Raw genomic sequence first — 21,804 nt, forward strand, 5'->3', positions numbered from 1 at the left:
TAGAGACAACAAATTCCTGTGGAAAAGGTCAGATGCCATTCTCACGTCCAGACCCACTGATCTTTTTCTCTCTGCATGCAACCTGATGTGGGTTTCTGTCGAGCACCTAAGCTCCATGAAGAAAGGAAGCCTCTGAAGGTGTTTTGCCCCTCTTTTAGTTAGTATGGGTGAACAACTACCGCCCTTACCGTGCTGCAGCCCAACCAGCCAGCAGAGATCCTCAGGTCAGCTGTTCCCAAGTGTGGTGGAATATGTTCAATGGGCTATGCTGATAGAAAACATGCAAATCATAAACACAGAGGAGCAGTTGCATGTTGAAGTCTGCTCTATGGTATATTTTTCACCTTGCAGTGCAGTTGGACATCTTAAAGTCCTCTTGAACAGATTGGTCAATGATACTGCCACCAGCACACTTTGTTTTTGCAGTCAGACCTCTTGCCAAGGAAGAGGAATATATTCCCTAGAAGGTATAGCCAGCAGGTACAGGAAAATAAGGAATGCCACAACTTACTAACACTGGACAGTGATACCTTCATACTGGTAACAGCTTGCTGTATTCAAGAGAATGGGCTGAAGAGGGAGAGTCCATGCTTAATTAGAGAAAACATTTCCTTTAGAGCACAGTGTGAAGCTGCAGGTTCGAGAAGGACGCAAAGTACCTTTTGTCCATGGTGTCCTATCCTTTATAGAAAGATTCAGGCACAGCCAGTCAAGAACAGCATGATGGGCCCAATGAGAAAGAGCAGCCCCCAGAAAGGTGGACGAAGTACCAGCACCACGAGGAATCGGTTCCTTCAGTACCTTCCTTTCCCACAGGTCTCAGTGTGCAGAGACCACACCGGGGCCTCCTCCCGCTCTCAAGCCTACTACAGGAAGAGTGAGCTTTTCTATTGACATCAGCGTGTGCTGGATTTGGTCCCTGGCCTTTCTCCTTCTGAACTTAATATAGTTCATCCAAGTTTAGTTCACCAGAGGGTCAAGCTTGAACTGAGATGAATCCCATGGAACTTCGCTAAGTCCTTTGCTTTTTTTTTCCACTGAGATGCCACCAAAATATATAACATGACCTCCTTAGAGCTCTGATTTGTTTTTAATCTGATTTCATTTGTGTGTATCACTGTTGGTAGCCTCTATCTTGTAAAAGTTTTGTACTGTGCAAAACCTTATTTAAGAAAAAGAATTGGCAGTATAACCAAACCACTTTCCATTAAAAGAACTTATCTTCTTAATGCTCTATCTGTATTTTATTATTACTGCGGTACTTGACATCTTCCAAAGGCATTAAGAAGTTCTTGAGAGGTCTTATAACTTTACAATGTATTCTGTCATGCCAGTTCTGATCACAGTCTAGTTGAAGATAAGTTTAATGAACACTAGAAGAATACATGTCTCGCATGGAAAGTGATTCAGTTATTTGAGAAAGCAACAGTATACTTTGAAAACACTTGTTGCTTGGGTTAAAGCTCTATTTAAAACGTGTATAGTACACATTTTACTGAGGATAACAGAGACTGATTTTGAATTTGGGGAGTATTCCAAATGATGGTAGGCAAGTATTAGAAATAACTAAGATTGTTTACTTGCAAAAAAATCTTTTAGAACAATGACTTATAAAATACCATCTTTTCTGCATCTAATGCAAATGGATTTAGAACTATAGAACTACAGACAAGCATTAGATTTAGTAATGATGAGTGGATAAGCAAGTCAAATGCTACTCTATATAACAGCAATAAGATTATTCTGAGTTAGTTACAAGAGTTATTCCTAAAAAAAAAAATTAACACATGTTATTTAAACTTTCTTACATATCAATTAGTTTGAAAATAATAAGTCTTTAGGCTATCTATTAATTGCAGCACTGTAGACACAATCTGTATTTAAAATTATGCAGTGAAAATTAAGCCAAAGCACCAAGCAGTCTTGGCTAACAAAAAAGATTTCCTCAGCCCTTCGGATAAAGAAGGAGAGATAATGGGGGCACTGAATTCACAAGAGAACTCTTTCTCAGTTTACTATTCTCTGCTTGTCACATGTTAACACAGACTACCGAAGCCACAAGCTGTTATCCACGTGTTCAATTCGCAGTGTTGCATTTTCAGTGCATTCATTTTCTGATCATACGGTATGACTGTTTTCAGACAAAAAAGAAAAGAACTCCAGTGATTAATGCAAAGGAAGGACAGCAACATATGTAACCTGAAGAACAGCTGATTAAGAAGATTCTGCCACAGGATCATTTACAAGTGCAAGGTAAATGTAGATGGGAATTTTAATTAGTTTAGCTACTCTTTTTTAGAAGACAGAGGGAGGCTGGTTGCAGAGGAACATCTATACATCAGAAGTCACCAGTTTTAGTTTCTACTTGCTGTTATGGCTCTAGGCTCTCAAAGAAGGCTTCAAAGCACTCTTTTACGTCTTACTGTCTTTACAGAATAGATCCTATTAAAACAGAAGTTCCCTTGTCTGGACATATTTTGCTGCAATGATGTGCTGAAACTACAACTTGGCATTTGTACCATTATAGCTGGTTCACGCTGGCATTTGTCAGAGGTACACAGCATGGACTGCCACATCAGTCACAGCTGCTGACTGCAGCCGCTATCCTCAGTGGCAGCAGTGATGGGAACTAGAATTATTTTTAAAAGTGCAGCTATTAATTGATAGGTATTTTTTCCTGAGTCTTGTATGCCTGCAGCATCCATGAGGAGTCAGAGAACATTCAGCTGAATGGTGTCTTCCTGCCACAGAAATTAGGAACAAGCAGCTGAAATATTCTCTCTTGGAAAGAATGTCAGATGGAGGTAATCAGAAAGTATACCTGAGAACGATGCTTCTTTAAAGTCAGACAAACTGAAACAAACAGGTTGCTATCTTAAGTCTTCTCTGTGTGCTACACCAACAGCTACCAAGCTGTTACACCTTACTGTCTCTGGTATCTTGCACTTAATTATACTCTTACTTGATAAGAAAAGGCAGAGCATCGGGCAGTTACCTTTCTGTGTGTAATACAGCTCTTTATCCTCAGACAGTAGTGATTTATATTTCTGTGCTTGGAAAATGATAAACTCTTTGACATGCAGCCTAGCCACTGTGAGATTTCCTACTGTCAGTATCCTGACATGTAAGTTGGTTAAAAAACACTCTAAGATGTTCTCTACTATATGCATGTTTATTTTAAACGTGCTCCTCTAAATGCTCATTAAATTGTTATAGGAGGGAAATCAAGGTGAATACTGAGTCTATCCTCTTATGGCACGTCTGTATGTTTGTGGATGCATATACTCACAAAAATATGGGAAAAATAAGAGGGCATCTGACTATTTTTACGTAAATCAAAATACTGATTTCACTGGCATAAACAGAGATTTTCTATAAAAATTCACGTTACTGAAGTATTCATACCAGACCCAGGTAAAGAAAGGGTCTTTGGTGAGATACTTGTCTTTTTCTTTTCTTTTTTTTTTTTTTTCTTCTATCTCCTGCATATTATTGAAGGAGAGACCTGCTGAAAAAATCTCTGGGTACTGACAGAACTGGACATGAAAATGGACACTGTCATGGTGGTGACCTCTGACAGTTGTCCACACTAGGAAGAAGGGGTGGTGAAGCTTACTTGCCCAGAAAACTTTTGAAAAAGGAACACAGCAGGGCACAGGACACTCTCAACTTCTTAGCAGGCAACATTCATATTTGCAATGCATATGCTCCACCTTACTCGTGTTTGTACAGGAAGACAGACACCTATTTCACCTAAAAGATCTCTGAGCAAGCTTATTGCCTTTTCACATTATATCAATTCCTGCAGCTGCCAAGAGAGATGACCTTGATCATCTTGGCCTGGATCAAATCCTCAAACATGGTTTATATCACTTAACTGAATCTACTTTGAGGGAGCAGCAGCCATTAAGGAGCAGCTGATATTACAAGAAATTAACTCGAGACTTAAAAAAAAAAAATCACCTAAAAAGTAAAAAACAAATGAACAAAAAACAAGTAATAACTTAAAAATTGAATTAATTTTCAATCAACTAGTATTTTCTAATGTGAGCCACAGTAGTGCCTGACTGAATACAGATGGGAATGAAGGGTATTCCAGGCCAAGAGGAGACATTAACACTGACATGGAACTGGGGAGAAGTTACTGCAGAGTTTATTCCATTATGCCACAGAGAGCATGAGCCCCTGCTCAGAATTACAATGAGTCTTTGAGGAAAAGACTGACAGCGAATTATCATTCCCAGGAGGTTCTGTAATTTCCATGCTACTTAGCATTACAGACTCATACACCTATCACACCTCAACTTCAGCAGGATCCAAGCTAAGCAATATAAGATGTATTACTAAAAGAAAAGGGAAAGAATTAATTGCTTCCAAGGCCATCAGTCCTATCAGGAATACTGACTCCCAAAACCTGATCTGGGCTTTCAGATTTTTCAGCAGAAAAGATCACTCTGAGAACAGAAATATTACACTGAGATCCCACTGACCTATGCAACCCTGCAAAATACGACTGAGCCAAAAAGATACTTCTGAATATCCTGGTATTGAATAATCTCAAGAAGAACATCAGGAGATAATCTATTCTATATACTAATGGTTTCTAGAAACACTAACCTTCAGTATCAGCAGTTGGTGAAATAATTTGCCCTATGTGCTTCAAGCCGTATGTTTTATTCAGGCGTTAACACCTACTTTGTGAAAATAAAGATGTCAGAATGTGAGCTACCACATGCAATATCATTCCCACAGGCCATACAGTAATTAAGCATGCAGACTGACGTTGCACCACACATAATTCTAGATGTACGTAACAGGCATTAAAAGACTTACAAAAATCCAGGTTTAGAAAAGATGCCAGCTTGATTCTAGACAGCATCTACACATGGCTGAAGCCTAATGAAAAACTCTATCATGCACTTAAGTGTTTATCTGAAAGATCTTAAAGGATGAGGAAAGTGTAGCAGTAACTGTTGGTCTTTCTTTTCAGAGCTATCACAAGCCATCCCTTCCTGGCTTGGAAGGGATGCATGGAAAAAAAAGAGCTGCATGTTCAGACCAGACTTTTAAGTTTACATTCTCTTATTCTGCCTCAAAAAAATGTCTTAGGTTTCTGCTGTTGACAAAGATCAATCACTATTATCAAATGAAAGTTTCTGCTATAGATGACTAAGTGGATTCAGATAGTTCCTGATAGTTCCTGAATGAAGCTGTGAATTTAGGTCATTTCTCTACATTTATGCACAGCTACTCTCATGACTCATAAGAATTACATACCTCTCCTGCATATGAATATTCTCTAAGGTCATTAGTTTTGTTCAGCCTAAAGTCATTGGTTTCTTGTATGGGAGAGAGCGCTGAGATACGTCTTGATGGCCTGCATGAAAACTTGACTCTTCTCTTCCCTTCTGTGCCACCTGACCTCCTCCTACCCAGCCACTTCAGAGCATGAGAGCTTGGGACAGAAAGGAGTGGAAGAAAAAAGAACTTCCCATCATTCTCATATTTCCTTTAGAGCAAGTGAAACTGTGGGGTGGATTCCTTCCCCCTGGTTGGAGCTCCCTGTGTTCCTAGTGCTGATCCATGTTGTTTCCCAGTTTTCATGCACAGGTAGGACACACTGAATGGTAATTCCAGCATGCACAGCTTCCCTAATACCACATTCCCCTGTACGCAGTCTATGAGGCTGAACTCCTGAGAGCAGGACAAAGCAAAAGAAAGAATAACTAAAAGTGGACCAGACAAGGTGTTATAAGTGGTTACGTGGCTGCCACAGGAGGTTCTTCTCTGAGGTAACATTTGCAGGAGCAATTGGATTGCCCAGCTGCCCACCATCCTCCCAAGATATCCTGATTTGACCCAAGCAGGGGACATGAAGTTGGCCTCATATTGTTTAAAACGTAGATGATGTATGGTGAGAACAGAGTTAAGCACTTCTCTTTTTTAAAATGTTCACAGAGTGGTTTCAAGGCAGCTCAGCTCTATTTCTATCCTCCTGCTTTTCAGGAAAGGAAGACAGAATATCCCCGAGGAAGAGAAATCAATATTCTCATGACACTTATACACAAACAGCAAAGAAATCCCAGTTCCTTAATGAACAATTGCCAATTTAATGTTGCCATCTCTACTAAGTCACTCTTTTGAATACTGTCAAGGTGCCAACATATTCATTATGTCCTCTACTTTCTTTTGTCACAACTATGCTCAGGAAACACACGCTTTTAGTTGCCTTGCCTGTATCCAAGAGGAAAACAACATTCATGCAATCAAAGCCCCACCTAGCAGCTTTAATAGCTGACCTTATCAAATGAGAGAACTAAAAAATATTTAGAAGTAACTGCATTCTTCTTAAAAAGTGTTAGAAAAACACTTTTCAATAGTAGAAACATTAAAATAAATTGTAGGTATATAATGATATGTATAGATACATGAAAAATATGTTAGTGTCCCTATAGGCAGAAACAGGTGATCCACAGCAAAACAAAAATAAAAAGCCTGACCAATCAAGTTATAGTCACATGCTGTAAATCAAACTTATTTAGCATTTGTATTTCAGTAGAGTCTAGAAGCAAATCTCTATTTTGCAAGATACATATCAAACACACAGAGCTGGTTCCTTCTTTCTTACCTGTACATGCTCATAGAAGTATATGTGCATTTAAAAAACAAACAACCCCCCCCTAGGCAGGCTAATAAAACAACCCCTGAGGATGCACAAGGAATTGACACATTGCTGCTGGCTAGGGACGAGAGCAGCAATCATAGCAAACATGCTCCTTCACCACTGCTGAAGGTGCAGCACTGCTAACACCAGCATTGGCACCACACAGACTGGAAGTGTAGTCTCAAAAATCTCGGCCTTGGTTATCATTAGGAAGGGCTATAAATTATAAAACAATTATTAAGGCCTTGTATGTGATGGTGAAAAGCCACACAAGGATGTTCCCTAGCAGGGTGGAGCTGCAGCACTCTTGAGAAAGCTTCTTCTACTCCTGAGCATGTGTGCGAGTTGAGCCACAAGACGCAGAAAAGCAAACACTGCCTGCCTGGCAGTTGACCAAAATCCTTTGCATCCAGGTAACTGCAGCAGAAAGGTTGGTTTTGTTACCAAATACAGTCCTCACTGAGAAGCTATGGCAGTTCTCAAAGAGAAACAAAACATATCAAAACATTGCAGAAGGCAGCAGTAGAAAGAGAATATTAAATAAAAATACAAAGCAAACAGGATTCACTGATTCAGTGACAAAGGTGTGTGGTTTATTGTCACCCCCATGTCAGTGAAAGCTCTGGCATGACCATACTTAAAGAGGTTTCAGGAAGCTCACTTATGCATAGTCATGTCTCCTGATAGCAGAGATATCCCTGAAATACTAATTCCTTCTATCATCATGTTCTAATCATTAGCCCTCCCATAAAGCAAGGAAAAAAATATCTTTAATCTACTTGCATCTTTCTTCCAGGCTTTAACTGCCTTTCCCCATTTGTCTTCTGTTCTTCCTCCCTGAAAAACTCACTCTCTTACCTCTAAATCTTTCCCTTCAGGCTTTGCTAATCCTGCTTTACTGATTCACATTCATAAATTCTTTTTTTTTTTTTTCCCCAATTTTCCCTCCTGCTCTGACACCCTGGTTAATCCTTTCTTTCTTTATCCCATAGTCTGGTGTCCCAGATGACAAATCCTAAATTTATCTTCTTGGTAAGCTTGATCTTCAGAGGTACCCAGAATTCTCACCTTCAACATCTTTCCCCTAGCTCATTCTTTACATTTAGATGCTCTCAATTCCTACCCCTATATCTCCCCCCACATCAATCTTTACCTCTTCAGAGAGACATTTAACAGTGCCTGGTTTTCTGATCTGTGAGTACTGCAGCTACTGTGAGCAGAGAACAGAGGATATTCTGATGACCCAAAGGGCTGTAGGAAGATGGCTTATATAATCATGCTGCTACACACAGCCCCTGACCACTGCGCTGAGGTGGGGCAAAAGCGGCAATAAATAAAGCAGGCAGGCAGACAATGTGGTGGGGTATGATTTGAAGAAGCCACAAATTGCTTTACCGGCATAAAAAGAATGTAATGGCCAGTGGCGACATATTATGCAGCTAGCAGATAATAATCAGGGCTGTAATTGCTCAAAGATTTCAGAGGAACCACCAGGCAGTAAATTGTGTACGCTCCTGACTCAAAGTTTTGACATGTAAAATGAAAACAACATTAGCATTACTTGATAAAAAGGGGAATGTTTCACTCACTTTCACTATAGTCTCATATTCCATTTCTACTTCTGTTTTTCCTCTACTTCTTGTTCTTCTATGCTCTTTAAAACAAAACCAAGGATCATTTCAATTTGATGTGATTAACAATTACTCTAAGCTGAAATGACATAATTCTGTGCATTACAGTAAAATAACAACTCTTTAATCTATGTACTTAAAGAAAAACAAAAGATTACTTCATGCTTCTGCGTGCTGGCTCGTTAATATGTGACTAGGTAGTAGGAACACGTTAGTCAGAGAAACCAGTCTATGTATCACAACCTGTCACTCCATACTAAAAGAGGACAATATTTTGACTGTGTCATGTGGGAGATCTCCTAAGTTGCTGCTTAGGCACATCACGCGAAGTGACATGTTTTTTTTCTGGGAAAGGATAAGAAGTATGTCTCTGGAGGACAAAACAAGTATTGCCCATGCTACCTGAAGTCTGTGCTTGAAGAAATACCTCCAGCCATTGCAGCAGGAGGGCCTCAGGCTGCAGCCATGCCTAATCCCATGAACTCAGTGCAGTTTGCATGGAAAACCTTCAAAGACAACCCCAAGTGCTTACGAGAGTGGTGGAGCTCTTTCACCAGACAGCCGATTCCCCTTGACTCAGTCTTGCCACAGTGCCTGAGCAGGAGGGGTGCGGGACATGGTGCTGTTGGAGATGTCACTACTGTTTGCTTGCCTTCATTCTGACTTGGCGTTTCTCTCTGGAGCTGAAACTTCTGTTTGACAGTTCCAAAGAGCATCAGGATTTTCAGATTGTCCCATCAACCTAGAAGACCCTGATGTGCTGCAGGCATGCTACTCAGAGCTGTCTCACTGGGACGGCTGTGGCTCATCACACACCACCTTGAGCACCTGAACTTAAACTCTCTCTCTTGAAGAGGTCTAAGGTCTGCATCAGGGAAGTCCTGAAGGTATTCCAGCATCAACCAAAAAGACTCATGGTTTTTGTGCAGTTATTGGAAAATGGCTATAAAATTATAGTCTGGAACTTGAAAAAGCTGGCTTTCTGGTTCTTGCTGAGTGTAGTATTCCAACGAAGTTACTGTGCCATTTTCAAGTGGCTGCAGTATGTTTTATTCTCTGTTGTGTTAAGTTATTGTGGTAACTGCCTTGTTTTACTTTAAGTGTGATTTCAGTTATTAAGTGCTTCATAGAGATAGCAATTGCATGAGTATATCGCTGAACTTGGTTCTGTTTGTAGAAGTTAAACCATGGCTCTTATGTTACAGATGGTGCCACTAAAACCTTGACTCTTTCCGCCTCATGTACTTTATACCTTATTATGTATTCAAGATAATGAATACCACATATACCTATGTACAATGTCCAAGAGCCAGAGCTGTAATAGCATCTGATGTAATATGAATCAGCCCTGGAATAATCGCATGCAAGATCATTGAGGTCAACTGTATTTTGTCTTAGTCGTTGGCTGTCAGGTTTGCTACAAATGAAAATGCAAACTGAAACCTTTAAAAAGAAACAAACAATAGCACAAAATAAAGTTTTCTGTTTTAATATTTAAAGTTAAAATAGCTTAATAACTGTAGTGCTCTGTTTTCAATTGATCACAAAACATTTTCTCTAAAAGCAATTTTTTAAACTGAATGTAATTATTGAGCCACTTCCTTGGTAATGGGTAAAGCAGCAGAACGATACATTTGAGCACTGTGTCCTCATTCTACTTTCAGGCAGATTCATAAATGCCTTACAACTGAGTCACAATGAAAGGCAAAAAAAATTAGTTAATGTGGCAGAATTTGGTTGAAAATATTTGTAAAGGAACTTATACCACTCTTTCTTATACTGTGTTGCAACAAACGAATTAAACCATTTTTATTTTCTCCTTGAACTCTTTCTCACCTTGGTAGCAGTGGGCTGTAAAACTACTGCATTAGCACTGACACAAATGGTGTTATAAGATACATGTTGGGTATAAGATGTTCAGGAAATGGGTGCCAGTGATTGTGGTAGCTTGCACCATTTTGACATGCAAAATGAATCTAAAATATTAGCTGAGGAAGCAGAAAGTGACAGTTTGTAGCAGAAAAAATGTAGCAGCAAGAAGGTGAAACGTAAAGTGAAAAAAAGAAAGCTACTTTGGTTTGCACAGTTCCTGATCACTTCTGATGCACTTCGTTTTTCTGTCCCTTTGATCTCTACACTTCACTGGTTTTGTGCTCCCTCCGACAGACAAATCAGATAAAGTGCCCTATTTAAAATTGGGAAATTTAACAACATTACATACATGTTTGCAGCACACAAGCATTTTGTAACTGTGGATGTTGGCCTGGTTACTTCAATGAGGCTCATATCTACTCAGGCCAGGTTAAGATTTGACTAGAAATTCTTTTAAAACCAATCTTGGAAAACACCATTAAGCATACTCTTGCTAAATTCCTTTGTTTGTGCCACATTATTACTTTTTCTTACTTTAGACACTAGTTTTAGCCAGCCTCCTGTAAAGGAAACATTTGTGTTGGTGCAAATGTGTGTCTACTTTGCAGGCAGGTGACTACGGGTCTGTATTGGTTAGTGACCACACACCAGGTGTACAAAGTAGGCACGCATTTGCATTTGCAAACATACAGATTTTACCTACCTGTGGGGTGAACATCAGGCTCAAAATAACCAAATGTTTCAAAACAAACAAACGAACAACAACAAAAAAAAAAGGCAACATGATAACTTTTCTAAATCAAACTGAGGATTTTCCCTTTGGTTATTTAGCAAGTACTCAAAACACAGTCCACTGAATTTAGGAGAGATATCTGGATAGCATGAATTCCACAGTGATGGGAATTATAAGGTTACAAGATACAACTCTTTAGTTGTAAGTAGGGTACACACCACTCAAAACCAGTATCGTCTATGCAGCTTTCAACAATATAGTCTGTGCACTTGCACCATTAGGATTGTGCCAATCCAAATTACATTAGTGTAGCAGATGTATATTATATATTACACACACATATTTACCACAGGGTGCTCACTAGTTTTGGAGATCCAGGCACTGTCTTGCAGCATAGGAAAAAGAAAGTCAGAAAGAAACACAGGGATTAAAATGAACACTGAATTCAAACTCTTTTCTATTCTGGTGGTCATGACCATAAGTTGTCATCATCACATGATCTTTATAATCCCCAAGCAACTCCTTGATTCTAGCGTGAGAAATGTATTTCCAGATGTACAGACATTGTGCTAAGCAGCTTTTGTGAAATCTTTTGTGAAATTATGAAATGTGTGGATAATACAACACAGATACACAACAGATATATACTTTCCCATATCATAACTAGACAGCCAAATGTCTATTGCTTTTATTAGAGGTGAGACAACATTTCAGAGAAAAGTCACATATGGGAACTGGACTGTAGAATACTACTAATGACGTGGGGAAGTGTTAAAACACTATCTGCTATTCAGTGTCTACCTAATGCTGGTTTCCTAGCAGTTTTCTGGAGACATCTTCTAAAGCAGAAAGTCTAAAAATCATTCAGTGCAATTTCAAGCTTTTAAAATACTGAAGTTGAATATATTCTGTTTTATCTGATAATCCTGAATGTGTCCTTACTTGTGCAAATGGCCAGAAGAAAAGGCTGATTTTTTTAATTTCTGGTTTCTAAGAGTTCATGAAGAGCTGTGGTGTGTTCTTATTTATTGTGACAGTAGTATAAAGAGTGACTGCTACAATTAGTCCAGAGTTATGTTCTTGCTAGTGCACAGAAATGTGGCCCAGAATCTGATCACACACAGCAATAAATTATGACGACCTCACATCTCCAATCAAAAATTGGTAATATGGCCGTATTCTTTACAAATATCTTTTACAAACATTAAAAATATGATCAAGAAAAGCATATTGTATCAGGGAAAATAAAAAGGGAACGCTGCTTATCCACAAGTGCTGCCTCACAGCACATCATTTTCTTCTATGAATAATTCACACCCCTCCCAGTTATTCAGCAACTTGCATGTGTTGCTGTTGGCTCTGCCTTTGGCATACACTTAGGGTGTTTTCAGAGACCACAGCAGCACAAAATCACCACGTTAAATGAAGAAGAAAAAAAAAACCAAAAGCACTTTGAGGGGAAATGGAAAAGTTTTAAGTGATGGAGCAACCCAAGGGACTTGAGATTTTCAGATATAAGCCATCCATACCTAGCTCCTTCTGTTTCTGTGCTGTAACACTCCTATCAAGGGCTCATCTGGCTAAAGGATTCCACTTGACTGGTGGCAACTGGGGGAACATCTTCCTGCTGAACCTCTCAGCAGCTAAGAAGCCAGCATAGTTTACTGGCCACTAAACTGAAGAAAAAAAAAAAGCCATCTGGACGACAGTACATACTCTCCATTATTTAATCAATGGACCAAGCAAACAGGTCTTGGAATTTATGGAGGTTCTGGTTTAAATTATTATTAAGCCATGACTCCCTTTCAAAAGCTGTTTGCAGCTGTATTATGTGCTGTACAGTTCACCTTCAAAATAACGTGCCAGATGTATTTTAAATAAGTGTTCTTTATATAGGTATCTACAAATAGAAGATTGAATTGCAAAACAAAACAAAAAAGGAAATGAAAGGGTAGAGGGAATGCTTTCCCATGGATGTAATCTACAGCAAGGTTGCACAAACAGATACTTAGGACAAAATCTAGCTCATGGCAACACAGAAACAGTACAAAAAACATTCAAGGTAGCAATCTGTAGTCATATTTTGAAAGCTGTGAAATGTGATTATATTCTCATCTTTCTTGGGTCAGAAAAAGATCCTCTGCATCTCTATCACAAAGACAATGCACATAAAGAATGCTTATTAATTGATCCGAGACTGTGAACTAGACAGAGGAAGAAATGTAGGAGGAAGAGAGGTCCTGGCTTTGATCTCAGTGAAAGAGTAAAGTCAATTCAGATTAATTCTTTTGTATGGCAAAGAAAATCACTGTTTAACAACAATGTGATGAAATCAATCGCTATGGAATTTCACACCTAAGTTACATACACACAATCCAACTGTAGCACAAATAGTCTTCATTTGCACTCCTATTTCTCTTCCTGGACAAAAGTACATTTCCATTTCTGCTTATTATCAATTACTTCAGTTATATCATTTTTAAAAATCAAATGCTTCTATAGAACAGCTCTATAAATGCCAAAATATTATCAGAATATATGTTTTTAAACTAACAAACAATAATAATAGTTCCAAACCTCAATACAAGATCCAGGAAGAGCATAACCAAAATTCTGCATGTACAAAACATTTTATCTATACCTTTCTGTATGTAGAAGAACATTTATCAGTTTACAGGCTAGAAAAAGATCGAGATTGAAATTTATTTCTCAGAAACATGTTTCTATTAATATAATAAATGACACTTAGATGCAAAAAGTCCAATTCATGACTCTTTCCTCCAGAGTTCATGTTCATCTGGTCAAGCATGAACAGTTAACGCACCATGGTAATGAGGCCGACAAGATTCTGTGAATGTCTCAGTGGATGATTTTAATTGAAAGTCTCAAAGACACACTCATTTAGGACATGGGTTTGCTCCGCTGAAGTCAATCTTGATTTTGCTATTGCTATCAGTGAGAGCACATTAAAAGCTCACTTCTTACTTCATGGATGTAATTGGCAAATTGCCTTAGCTTGAGAGGTAGTCAGGCAACACCTGTGACTCAACTACTTTTCACAAATTACTTTAAGGGAGTCAGTGTTACTATAGCTAGTCCAGAACAGCAGGTTGGTGAGGGATTATTTTAGAGTTCATCAGCTTTTATGAAAAAATGCATTCCAATCTACTCAATTAAAGGGAATGAGAATATCAAAGAGATGAGACTTTGATTCCCATTGGGAGTGGGCTAAACAAAGAGAAGAAAGGATATGTTGTATTTTTACTAGGAAGATTTATTTTTTGTTATCATTCAGGAAGCACTAAAATAATTAAAGAGAAGTCAAGTTCTTTCACTGGCCACAGTAACAGGGCCACCAAAAGCTTCAGATACTAATATCTTCTTTCTGACATGATCATTACGGATTTTTAGGTGTTCGATAATACTCCATTCCTAGAAAGCTGGATTCTTGTTTGAGTGCCATGGCTTCTATACAGAAGACAACCAGTGTTCACAGAACCTATTATATAACAGGAGAGTAAGAAGCTGTCAAAGTCTTCATGCAAAAATCTATGTTATGGAGAGCACTTTTCTACTTTTAAAGATCTAGTCTGTCTAGATCACACGCACATTCAAAGTCATTTGATATAGACTAGTTATCTCAGTATTTCACATTAAGCAATGCTGAACTCTCACTCACTTTAAAATTCAAGTATTAAATAGATGTATATTTATGTGTAAGATCATAACAAGAACTGGGAGGGACCTCTTAGATGAACCATAAAACTAGGAGAAATCAGCTTAGCTCCATCTTAAAAATAGTGTTCTGTCTGCACAAAAATATAAGGTATGTAGTGTCCCAAACTGCAACTACTTGTCTGATGCCTAGTTAAGCATCAGCTAACCTAGTTATTTCTGTAAGAACAGAGCCTGCAGCAGTATTCTGCAATGCCTGTCTTCCCTCTGTCCTTATAGTAAACAGGTCAAACACAGTAAAGCCCAAACGCCTTCAGCGAAATACAACCATTGTCCCAATTTAGCAAATGTAACACAATATTTGATTTTTTAAAGTGTAAAGTGTTAATACATGGATTTTGTATAGAAATTATCTTCGGGGTTATAAAAGACTAAGCCCTCTGATCTGGATGGTGAGACAGACACTTCTGTTCCATAAATGATGTTCAGATTTGGAAGTCAGCAAACTAAAGAAAATTCTTCTCCTATACCAAAGTGTCATTCTAAATGACACCAGCACATATCCAAAGTGATACCAGTAACATCTCTGAAATGGTTATGAGCAAATGCCAGTGAAATTGAGATGAGCATCAGGCAAAAGGATGTTTCAAATTGATTCAATGACTCATATGAATTAAATAGTTTAGCATTCTTATCTGTCAAATTGATTTCCTTTGCACCTTTCCATAAGTCATTTCACTGCTAAGGTCTCAACTCTCCCATCTGCAAAATAAAAGTCTTAGTTCGAATTTTAATACTATTAGAATCTGAAAGCAATAGCAGAGCGTTGTCTTACAAAGCTAGCATGATAGCTTAGGCAATTTTAGATCCTTCTCTGTTAAATATAGCAGATTGCACAGCTTTCCCTGCAATGAAAGGAGATTTATTTCCTAAGAATGCTCAAAATCCAAATCCTTTTCCTAATGAAGTGTCAGATAAAAGGATCTTTTACTCCAACACCATATCAAGAAAACATCATCTCCCCAAATTTCATTAAACATTAAATGATTGTGAAATAAACAAATCTTGTTTTTTGACAAATTGTTATTAGTTCCATTCATTTTGTAAGACATAATGCATATGACAATTAGTTTTCACATGACTATATGGGAGAAATCCCTTCTATCCCTGTGCTCAGTACTGTATATTAAGCTCATTAGGTTGTGTCTAAGAAGAGATTTTCAGCTTCATTCTTTTCTGAAACCAAAGCTAGCCTTAAACAGATAATGTAGCTATGGCTGATAAACTCAAGATGCCTTAATATCAATTTGCTCAATGGAAAATCCTACTTATTTTGAACTAATTTAGTACAGCAGTACCTGTTCAAGATCAATTCACAGCAGACTATTTCCTATTTATTGCTAATTAAAATCACGGATTTCCTGTTACAAGCAGCATATAACCCTGAAGAATTAGCTACAAACCCAGTGTGTTATCGACTCAGCTGGTGGACTATTTCTAGACTTACTACCTAATTCTGAGTTTTATAAAAACAGCTAAGCAATGACAAAACTGCAAAAGTGAGGCCAGGCCAGGTGATGAAGGAAAAACAGGAGAGGCTCTCTGAGATTTATTTTCTCAACATTACAGAATTGCAGAATGGCTTAACTGTGATTCTTATCTCCAGCTTGAGGAACTGAGAGCACAGTGGGCTGGAACTCTTTCTTGGCACGTTAAATTCAGGGACCACCCGGCCTTGCTGTCTCAATTCCAGCCCTTTCCGGTCTTGTAGAGAATAATACACTAGCTGTGAGCCAAGGGGATATCTGCAGGTGGCATCTGGGTTTGACCTTATCCACCCACACTTTTGTTAGAATTACACAAACATATTTTCAACTGATTGTGCTGGGCAGATAGAGGCCAATTCTTTCACTTCTGGAACACAGTTGTCAGGAGAGCACACAAGCATGGGAACAGCTCAGAAAAAATGGATACAGTGGAGTGGTACTGAATTAAGGGAGAGTCCACCCAAAGCTTTCAGTGTGTTGCTTCTGAGCATTCCTGTTTGAGATTTAAGACTCTGTCTGAATGTCGGAGTTATCAGGAAACCAGCATCCACCAGACCAGATAAAAGGCTCCATCATGATACCAAATTTCCAGAGGCTAAGAAGGGCTGTCCAGTCCCTCTCTCTTTTCACTAAAACCCATAAATTGAGAGAGGATACAATTACAGGAAGACTGCACATTACTTTTGCTTACTAGTGAATTAACAACTTCTCCAAAAATCTTCACCTCATTCCCACAGAAAAAAAAAAAAATCTGCTTAGGCTCATCTTAGGGGGATCCAATCAATCCCAGCACCCTGAAATGCATTTCCACATAGAAGTTTGAGTTTAAAATGCTATGGAGAGAGTGATGTACAAATGTAAAAAACCTCAAGGAAGCAACCCTGCAGATTTCGGAACAGACATATCTTCAGAGCTTTTGGCAAATCAAGTGCTGGCAAATGTTCCTATTTGCACCAAGTCTTGCAAAGCCGTGGTGTTTCCTACCCAGTCTGTCAGCAGATAGAAGACAAGAGACAGAGTGTATATCTCATTTAAAGCCTCCTCTAAAGCTTTTATTTTAAGATAAGCTAGTTGTCTGAGCACTGTATGTGGAAATAACTTAAGAGTTTAATCTCCAACTGGTAAACGTTATGAAAGGTAACATTAACTGACGTCAGCCTGGAAGATTCGTAATTCTCAAAAGCTACAGTGATGCTCATCTCAGGGCAGCACCACTCAGGCACAACTGTAATAAGATCCAGACCAAAACTATAGCAATTGCTGGCCAGCAGGTAAAATTCTCACACCAAAAGCAAGTGGAAGACCTCTTTCTTCACCAGTTTAAACAGACTGATATGAGACTACTACTACATTTTAAGATGTTGCATTGAGTCTTACAAGAGTAAAAAGGCAAGCAAAAAAATCTCAATGCTTTATCAAACCAGGCCTGAAAATTCACAACTTCAGAAGCAACTGGAGTTTGAAGGAAGCCAACCTTGTTACTAGTGTTTGCTTTGACACCCCAAAAATACCTGTCAGAATCCCCTTCAGGTCTGGAGTCGTGTGAAATCCAGCAGATTAAGGTTATGACTTCGTTTTTGGTGCACTTACTGTTGAAAAAATCTTCCAGTTTTTCTTGTTAGGCGGAAAAGGGCAGATGCTCTTCTTTTAACATGCCACTCGAGTACACTGCTGTTTTAGTGTTGTTGGATTTCACCAACAGCAGCTGGTGAAACGAGCTGTGCTGGCATGGGGCACGCATTTGCATCTCCCTGGTACAATGACTCTTATGTCACTAATGTCTTATCTGTGTCACTTACATTCTCTTAAACTCAGCAATAAAGCTTCCTTTTCTTTACTCCCCCCAAACATTTTTAACCTCTCCCCAGGTTTGGGACTAATATCTTACTCATTTTGCTTTTCCTAGGGTAAGGTTTAATTCAAACAGATATTATTCTTTTTAAATTTTTTTTTTCATAACAGTACTTGGAGATATTAATCACTTTGCAAAAATATAATAGGTGCATAATTAATGTAATAATCATCCCGAACGTATATTCAGTAGGTTTAACAAGAAAGAAGTACTTCAAGTTTTCTTTCATTGTACAAGCTCTTTAATCTTGTACAAATATTTATATAATTAATCTGGTTGAAAACTTTGTTCAGGAAGCAGCTGGGGCAGGGACTGTCTTTTTCTGCAGTGACAGGCCCCTGCAGAACCAAGCATTTTAGGGTCTCTGCTCCTGCACTGAGCTTCTGCAAATTCATGAACACTACCATTTCTTGAAGAAACAGTCTTATTCTTTCTGCAAAAATACAAGGAGGCTTGTCATGCTTCAAATTTAGTCAAGCTCCTTATTTTTTTTTCAGAAGGAGGGCTTCAATTCAAATTCACGGATAAATGAAATTGGTGTAGCTGAAGCAGACAGTATCCCTGGCAATCCTTTTCTCTCCTGAAGATTACGCCATTCTTGCAGGCACAGCTGAGCAAATTCTGTATCTGCTCGCAAGTTGCTGTGGCTTAAATTAATTAAGTGCATTAATATAATCTGCTGCCAACTGGAGTCCACATTAACAGGCAGGACCATAAATATGGAAGCAAGGTGGGGGGCACATATCTCACTGAGCAGACTGCAAGGAAGGGCAGGGCAGAAAGCTAAGGTCGGTGTGAGTGCAGCTGTTTACACACAGTTCTCAGAGATCAAACACTGAACGAGAACCTGTATAGTGCCTGTGAACTCTGATCAAACACCAACGTTCTTGGTTCTGTTCAACCTCGTCTGCACAGGCAGTTCAACACCCCTGGAAGCCAATAAAGCCAGCTGCTGAAAATCTTACAGAAGGAAATTGGGAAGTGGGCAATTACCTCACCCACGGCACATGTGGCCTGTGACTTTGGGGGTGTTTCAATGACAGCTTTACCAGGGCTCTGAGGAGCTGTCCCAGCTGGGGTCAGCTTGGGGGATACCAAACAGCGCTAACAACTGCTGAAATTCAGAAGTAACGGGAAGTGATACAAATGCAAGCAAATATTAACAATAACACTTATTTTATCTGCATTTCTTATTAAAAGAATTAAATTAAATTAATAACAATAAGTATAAATACAAATGCTCGCGCTGATATTTAGATGATGAAATGTACTTCTGTTATTTAGAGCACTAACCAGTTCCTGTTCTTTGAAAGCTTGAAACAGTACTTCATTTATCTCCATCTTGTTTTCCATCATAACTTATTTATTTAAAGTATGTTAGGGGAGAAACCTAATTTGTAAGGACATTTTCCAATTAAGTTTATTAATTAAAAGTTAGACTCAGTTGGTTTGCAAATAATAATATTTAAAACCACAAACTTCATGGATTCTGGGAAATGGCTGAGAATGCAGCTATGCAAGTACTAACAGAAATGATCCAAATTTTCAGTCTCCCAAGCGTTACAGCATGTTTTCTGGCATTCTGAACGTCTGCTCGTTTTTACATGATCTGTAAACAATTTCATTTGCTCCAAGACTCTCTTACATTATTAGAGAGTTATTGTTCCCACTGGTTTCTGTTAGGTAATGCTATACACAAGTGCTTACATGGAAGCACGCACTTAAAACTAATGGCTTTAATGAGTTTTACATTTAAGTTCTGCTCTGAATATGACTCTTTAACAAGAGTCTCTGTGGAGATCTAACTTTATGAATTTATGCTAGAATCCAGTAATATCCTAGGAATTGTCTGCTGCTGCACTGACTCAAATGTCTGTCATTCAGACTGGTCTTTAGAAATCAGTGCGAAAACTCTCAGCTTCAGGCAGGACCAAGACTTTGTCTCAGATCCAATGAAATCCTTAAGTTAGTCTAAGTCTTTCAGGTTATATCTTTGAAATTAAACCAGACTCATGAAGAAAAACCCAGAGATCACATTGCTGTGTCTGACTTGGTGATCAATTAGAAACAGACTCATCCAACTGAACGGTTCACAACTACTGGAGAAAGATTTAAATCTAATAAACTGCAAAAAAATAATAATAATAAAAAAATTATTGCAAACCACTTTAAAACACTAAAATTACTTATTTCTCTAGTGCATTTATACCAAGTGAATAGCCATACTTTGTGAATGCAAGGATGTTTCACATCTAAAAATAACTTACACTGTACACTGATTGCAAATCTAGATATACCCAAGGCAGCCTGTATTTGTAGGTCAATTTAAAGAGGGAAGGGAAGGGAAGGGAAGGGAAGGGAAGGGAAGGGAAGGGAAGGGAAGGGAAGGGAAGGGAAGGGAAGGGAAGGGAAGGGAAGGGAAGGGAAGGGAAGGGAAGGGAAGGGAAGGGAAGGGAAGGGAAGGGAAGGGAAGGGAAGGGAAGGGAAGGGAAGGGAAGGGAAGGGAAGGGAAGGGAAGGGAAGGGAAGGGAAGGGAAGGGAAGGGAAGGGAAGGGAAGGGAAGGGAAGGGAAGGGAAGGGAAGGGAAGGGAAGGGAAGGGAAGGGAAGGGAAGGGAAGGGAAGGGAAGGGCTTAAAGCAAAATCAGATGTTATGTATTTCACATATCCATAGTGGTCATATGCTGAGTTACTGCAAACTTTCTCAGAAACATGGTAATTTAGATGAACATACTTCTTAACAGTTTCCTTACTAAAACAGATTTTTCCCATATGTTGAAAAAGTGATCTTCAGTGGACAATAAGCCCTTAGACACAAGAATGTGTATTATATTTCAACAATTTTTCCTTTTGTAATTCCAATCTCCTTTCAGCAGGACCAATTCTAATCCTCAGACACGTGCAGGTATGTTGACTGAAAGCAACACTTTCTGTGCCCTCATCTAGATGTTGCCCTGAGGCATTCTTCATGGTGGGCATGTATAAACACATGGCTGAGTCCTCCTAATCACATCCTACCCATCTTACAACAGCTTCACACAACATTTAAGCAGCAGTTTTCTTTGCTTCAGTGATAAACAGAAATAAACGTGGTTTGATACAATTACTGTGCAAAAAGAGTAATTTCTACGTTCCCACAAAATGCTTTCAGAAATAATAATAATAAAAAAATCTGGAAAGTCTGTCAGAGCCTAGCCATAACTGGAGAAACCAAGCGACTCCAAGTTTTGGACAGAATTGGTTCACAATATGTGAACACACATTTTAAATTAGCATGCTTGTGTGCAGACAACAGCATTGTATTCTCATTTTGTAGTGGTGTTTTTAACCACATGAGTCATAATGCAGAGAAGGCAGGCTGAGGAAACCTGATGGCTTCCACGCTTCAGAGTGTTTCCTTTGTTTAAGAAGGACAATGTTTCCTCTGTTCAGGACAATGTAAGGGGGAACTTCTTTGCTGTATGTTTGACATATGCTAAATCCATTTTGTAGATAGCATGGAACCTAGAAATCCATAAATCCGTCTTCCCCCTTTTTTATTTTCCATACAAGGGAAACTCTGACTTCATTGTTAATGCAGTCAACTAGGAAAACTTGAGTAGACCACAAAACTCCTTCATGGGATTAGTGGTTTCAAAACAGGACTGGGAACCATCCGAACCGGATTCTAATTTTGTCATGCAGGCATGTCACTCTGAAAGGTGCTTAAGCCAAAGATTTCAAACACTGACACCTAAAGTAAGGCAGCAAAATGCAGAGTTAGCTATGCTACCAGCAAATCCTCTAATACACAAATAATATTGTACTGTTTGAGTTGGGAACAACATAGGGA

General features: G+C 38.8%; 1 protein-coding gene across 14 annotated transcripts in view; it reads right to left on the reverse strand.

The window, feature by feature from the left end:
• The window catches only part of PLCB1 (phospholipase C beta 1), a 432,352-nt gene that overhangs the window by 16,602 nt on the left and 393,946 nt on the right, over nucleotides 1-21,804 (reverse strand). For 3 of the 14 annotated variants that reach the window (XM_013182145.3, XM_048060941.2, XM_066995352.1), the window contains exon 33: nucleotides 8,254-8,318. The exons of 8 other annotated variants lie outside the window; for them this stretch is intronic. In XM_013182145.3, coding sequence (XP_013037599.3) covers nucleotides 8,280-8,318 — 39 coding nt within the window. In that variant the 3' untranslated portion in view covers nucleotides 8,254-8,279. Of the gene's footprint in view, nucleotides 1-205; nucleotides 269-8,253; nucleotides 8,319-8,403; nucleotides 10,481-14,375; nucleotides 14,400-21,804 lie in introns of those variants that run through there. 3 more of the 14 variants (XM_048060940.2, XM_048060938.2, XM_013182147.3) reach the window with 3 other exon arrangements.

This window comes from Anser cygnoides, chromosome 3 (genome assembly GCF_040182565.1).
Source record: "Anser cygnoides isolate HZ-2024a breed goose chromosome 3, Taihu_goose_T2T_genome, whole genome shotgun sequence".
Lineage (NCBI taxonomy): Eukaryota > Metazoa > Chordata > Aves > Anseriformes > Anatidae > Anser > Anser cygnoides.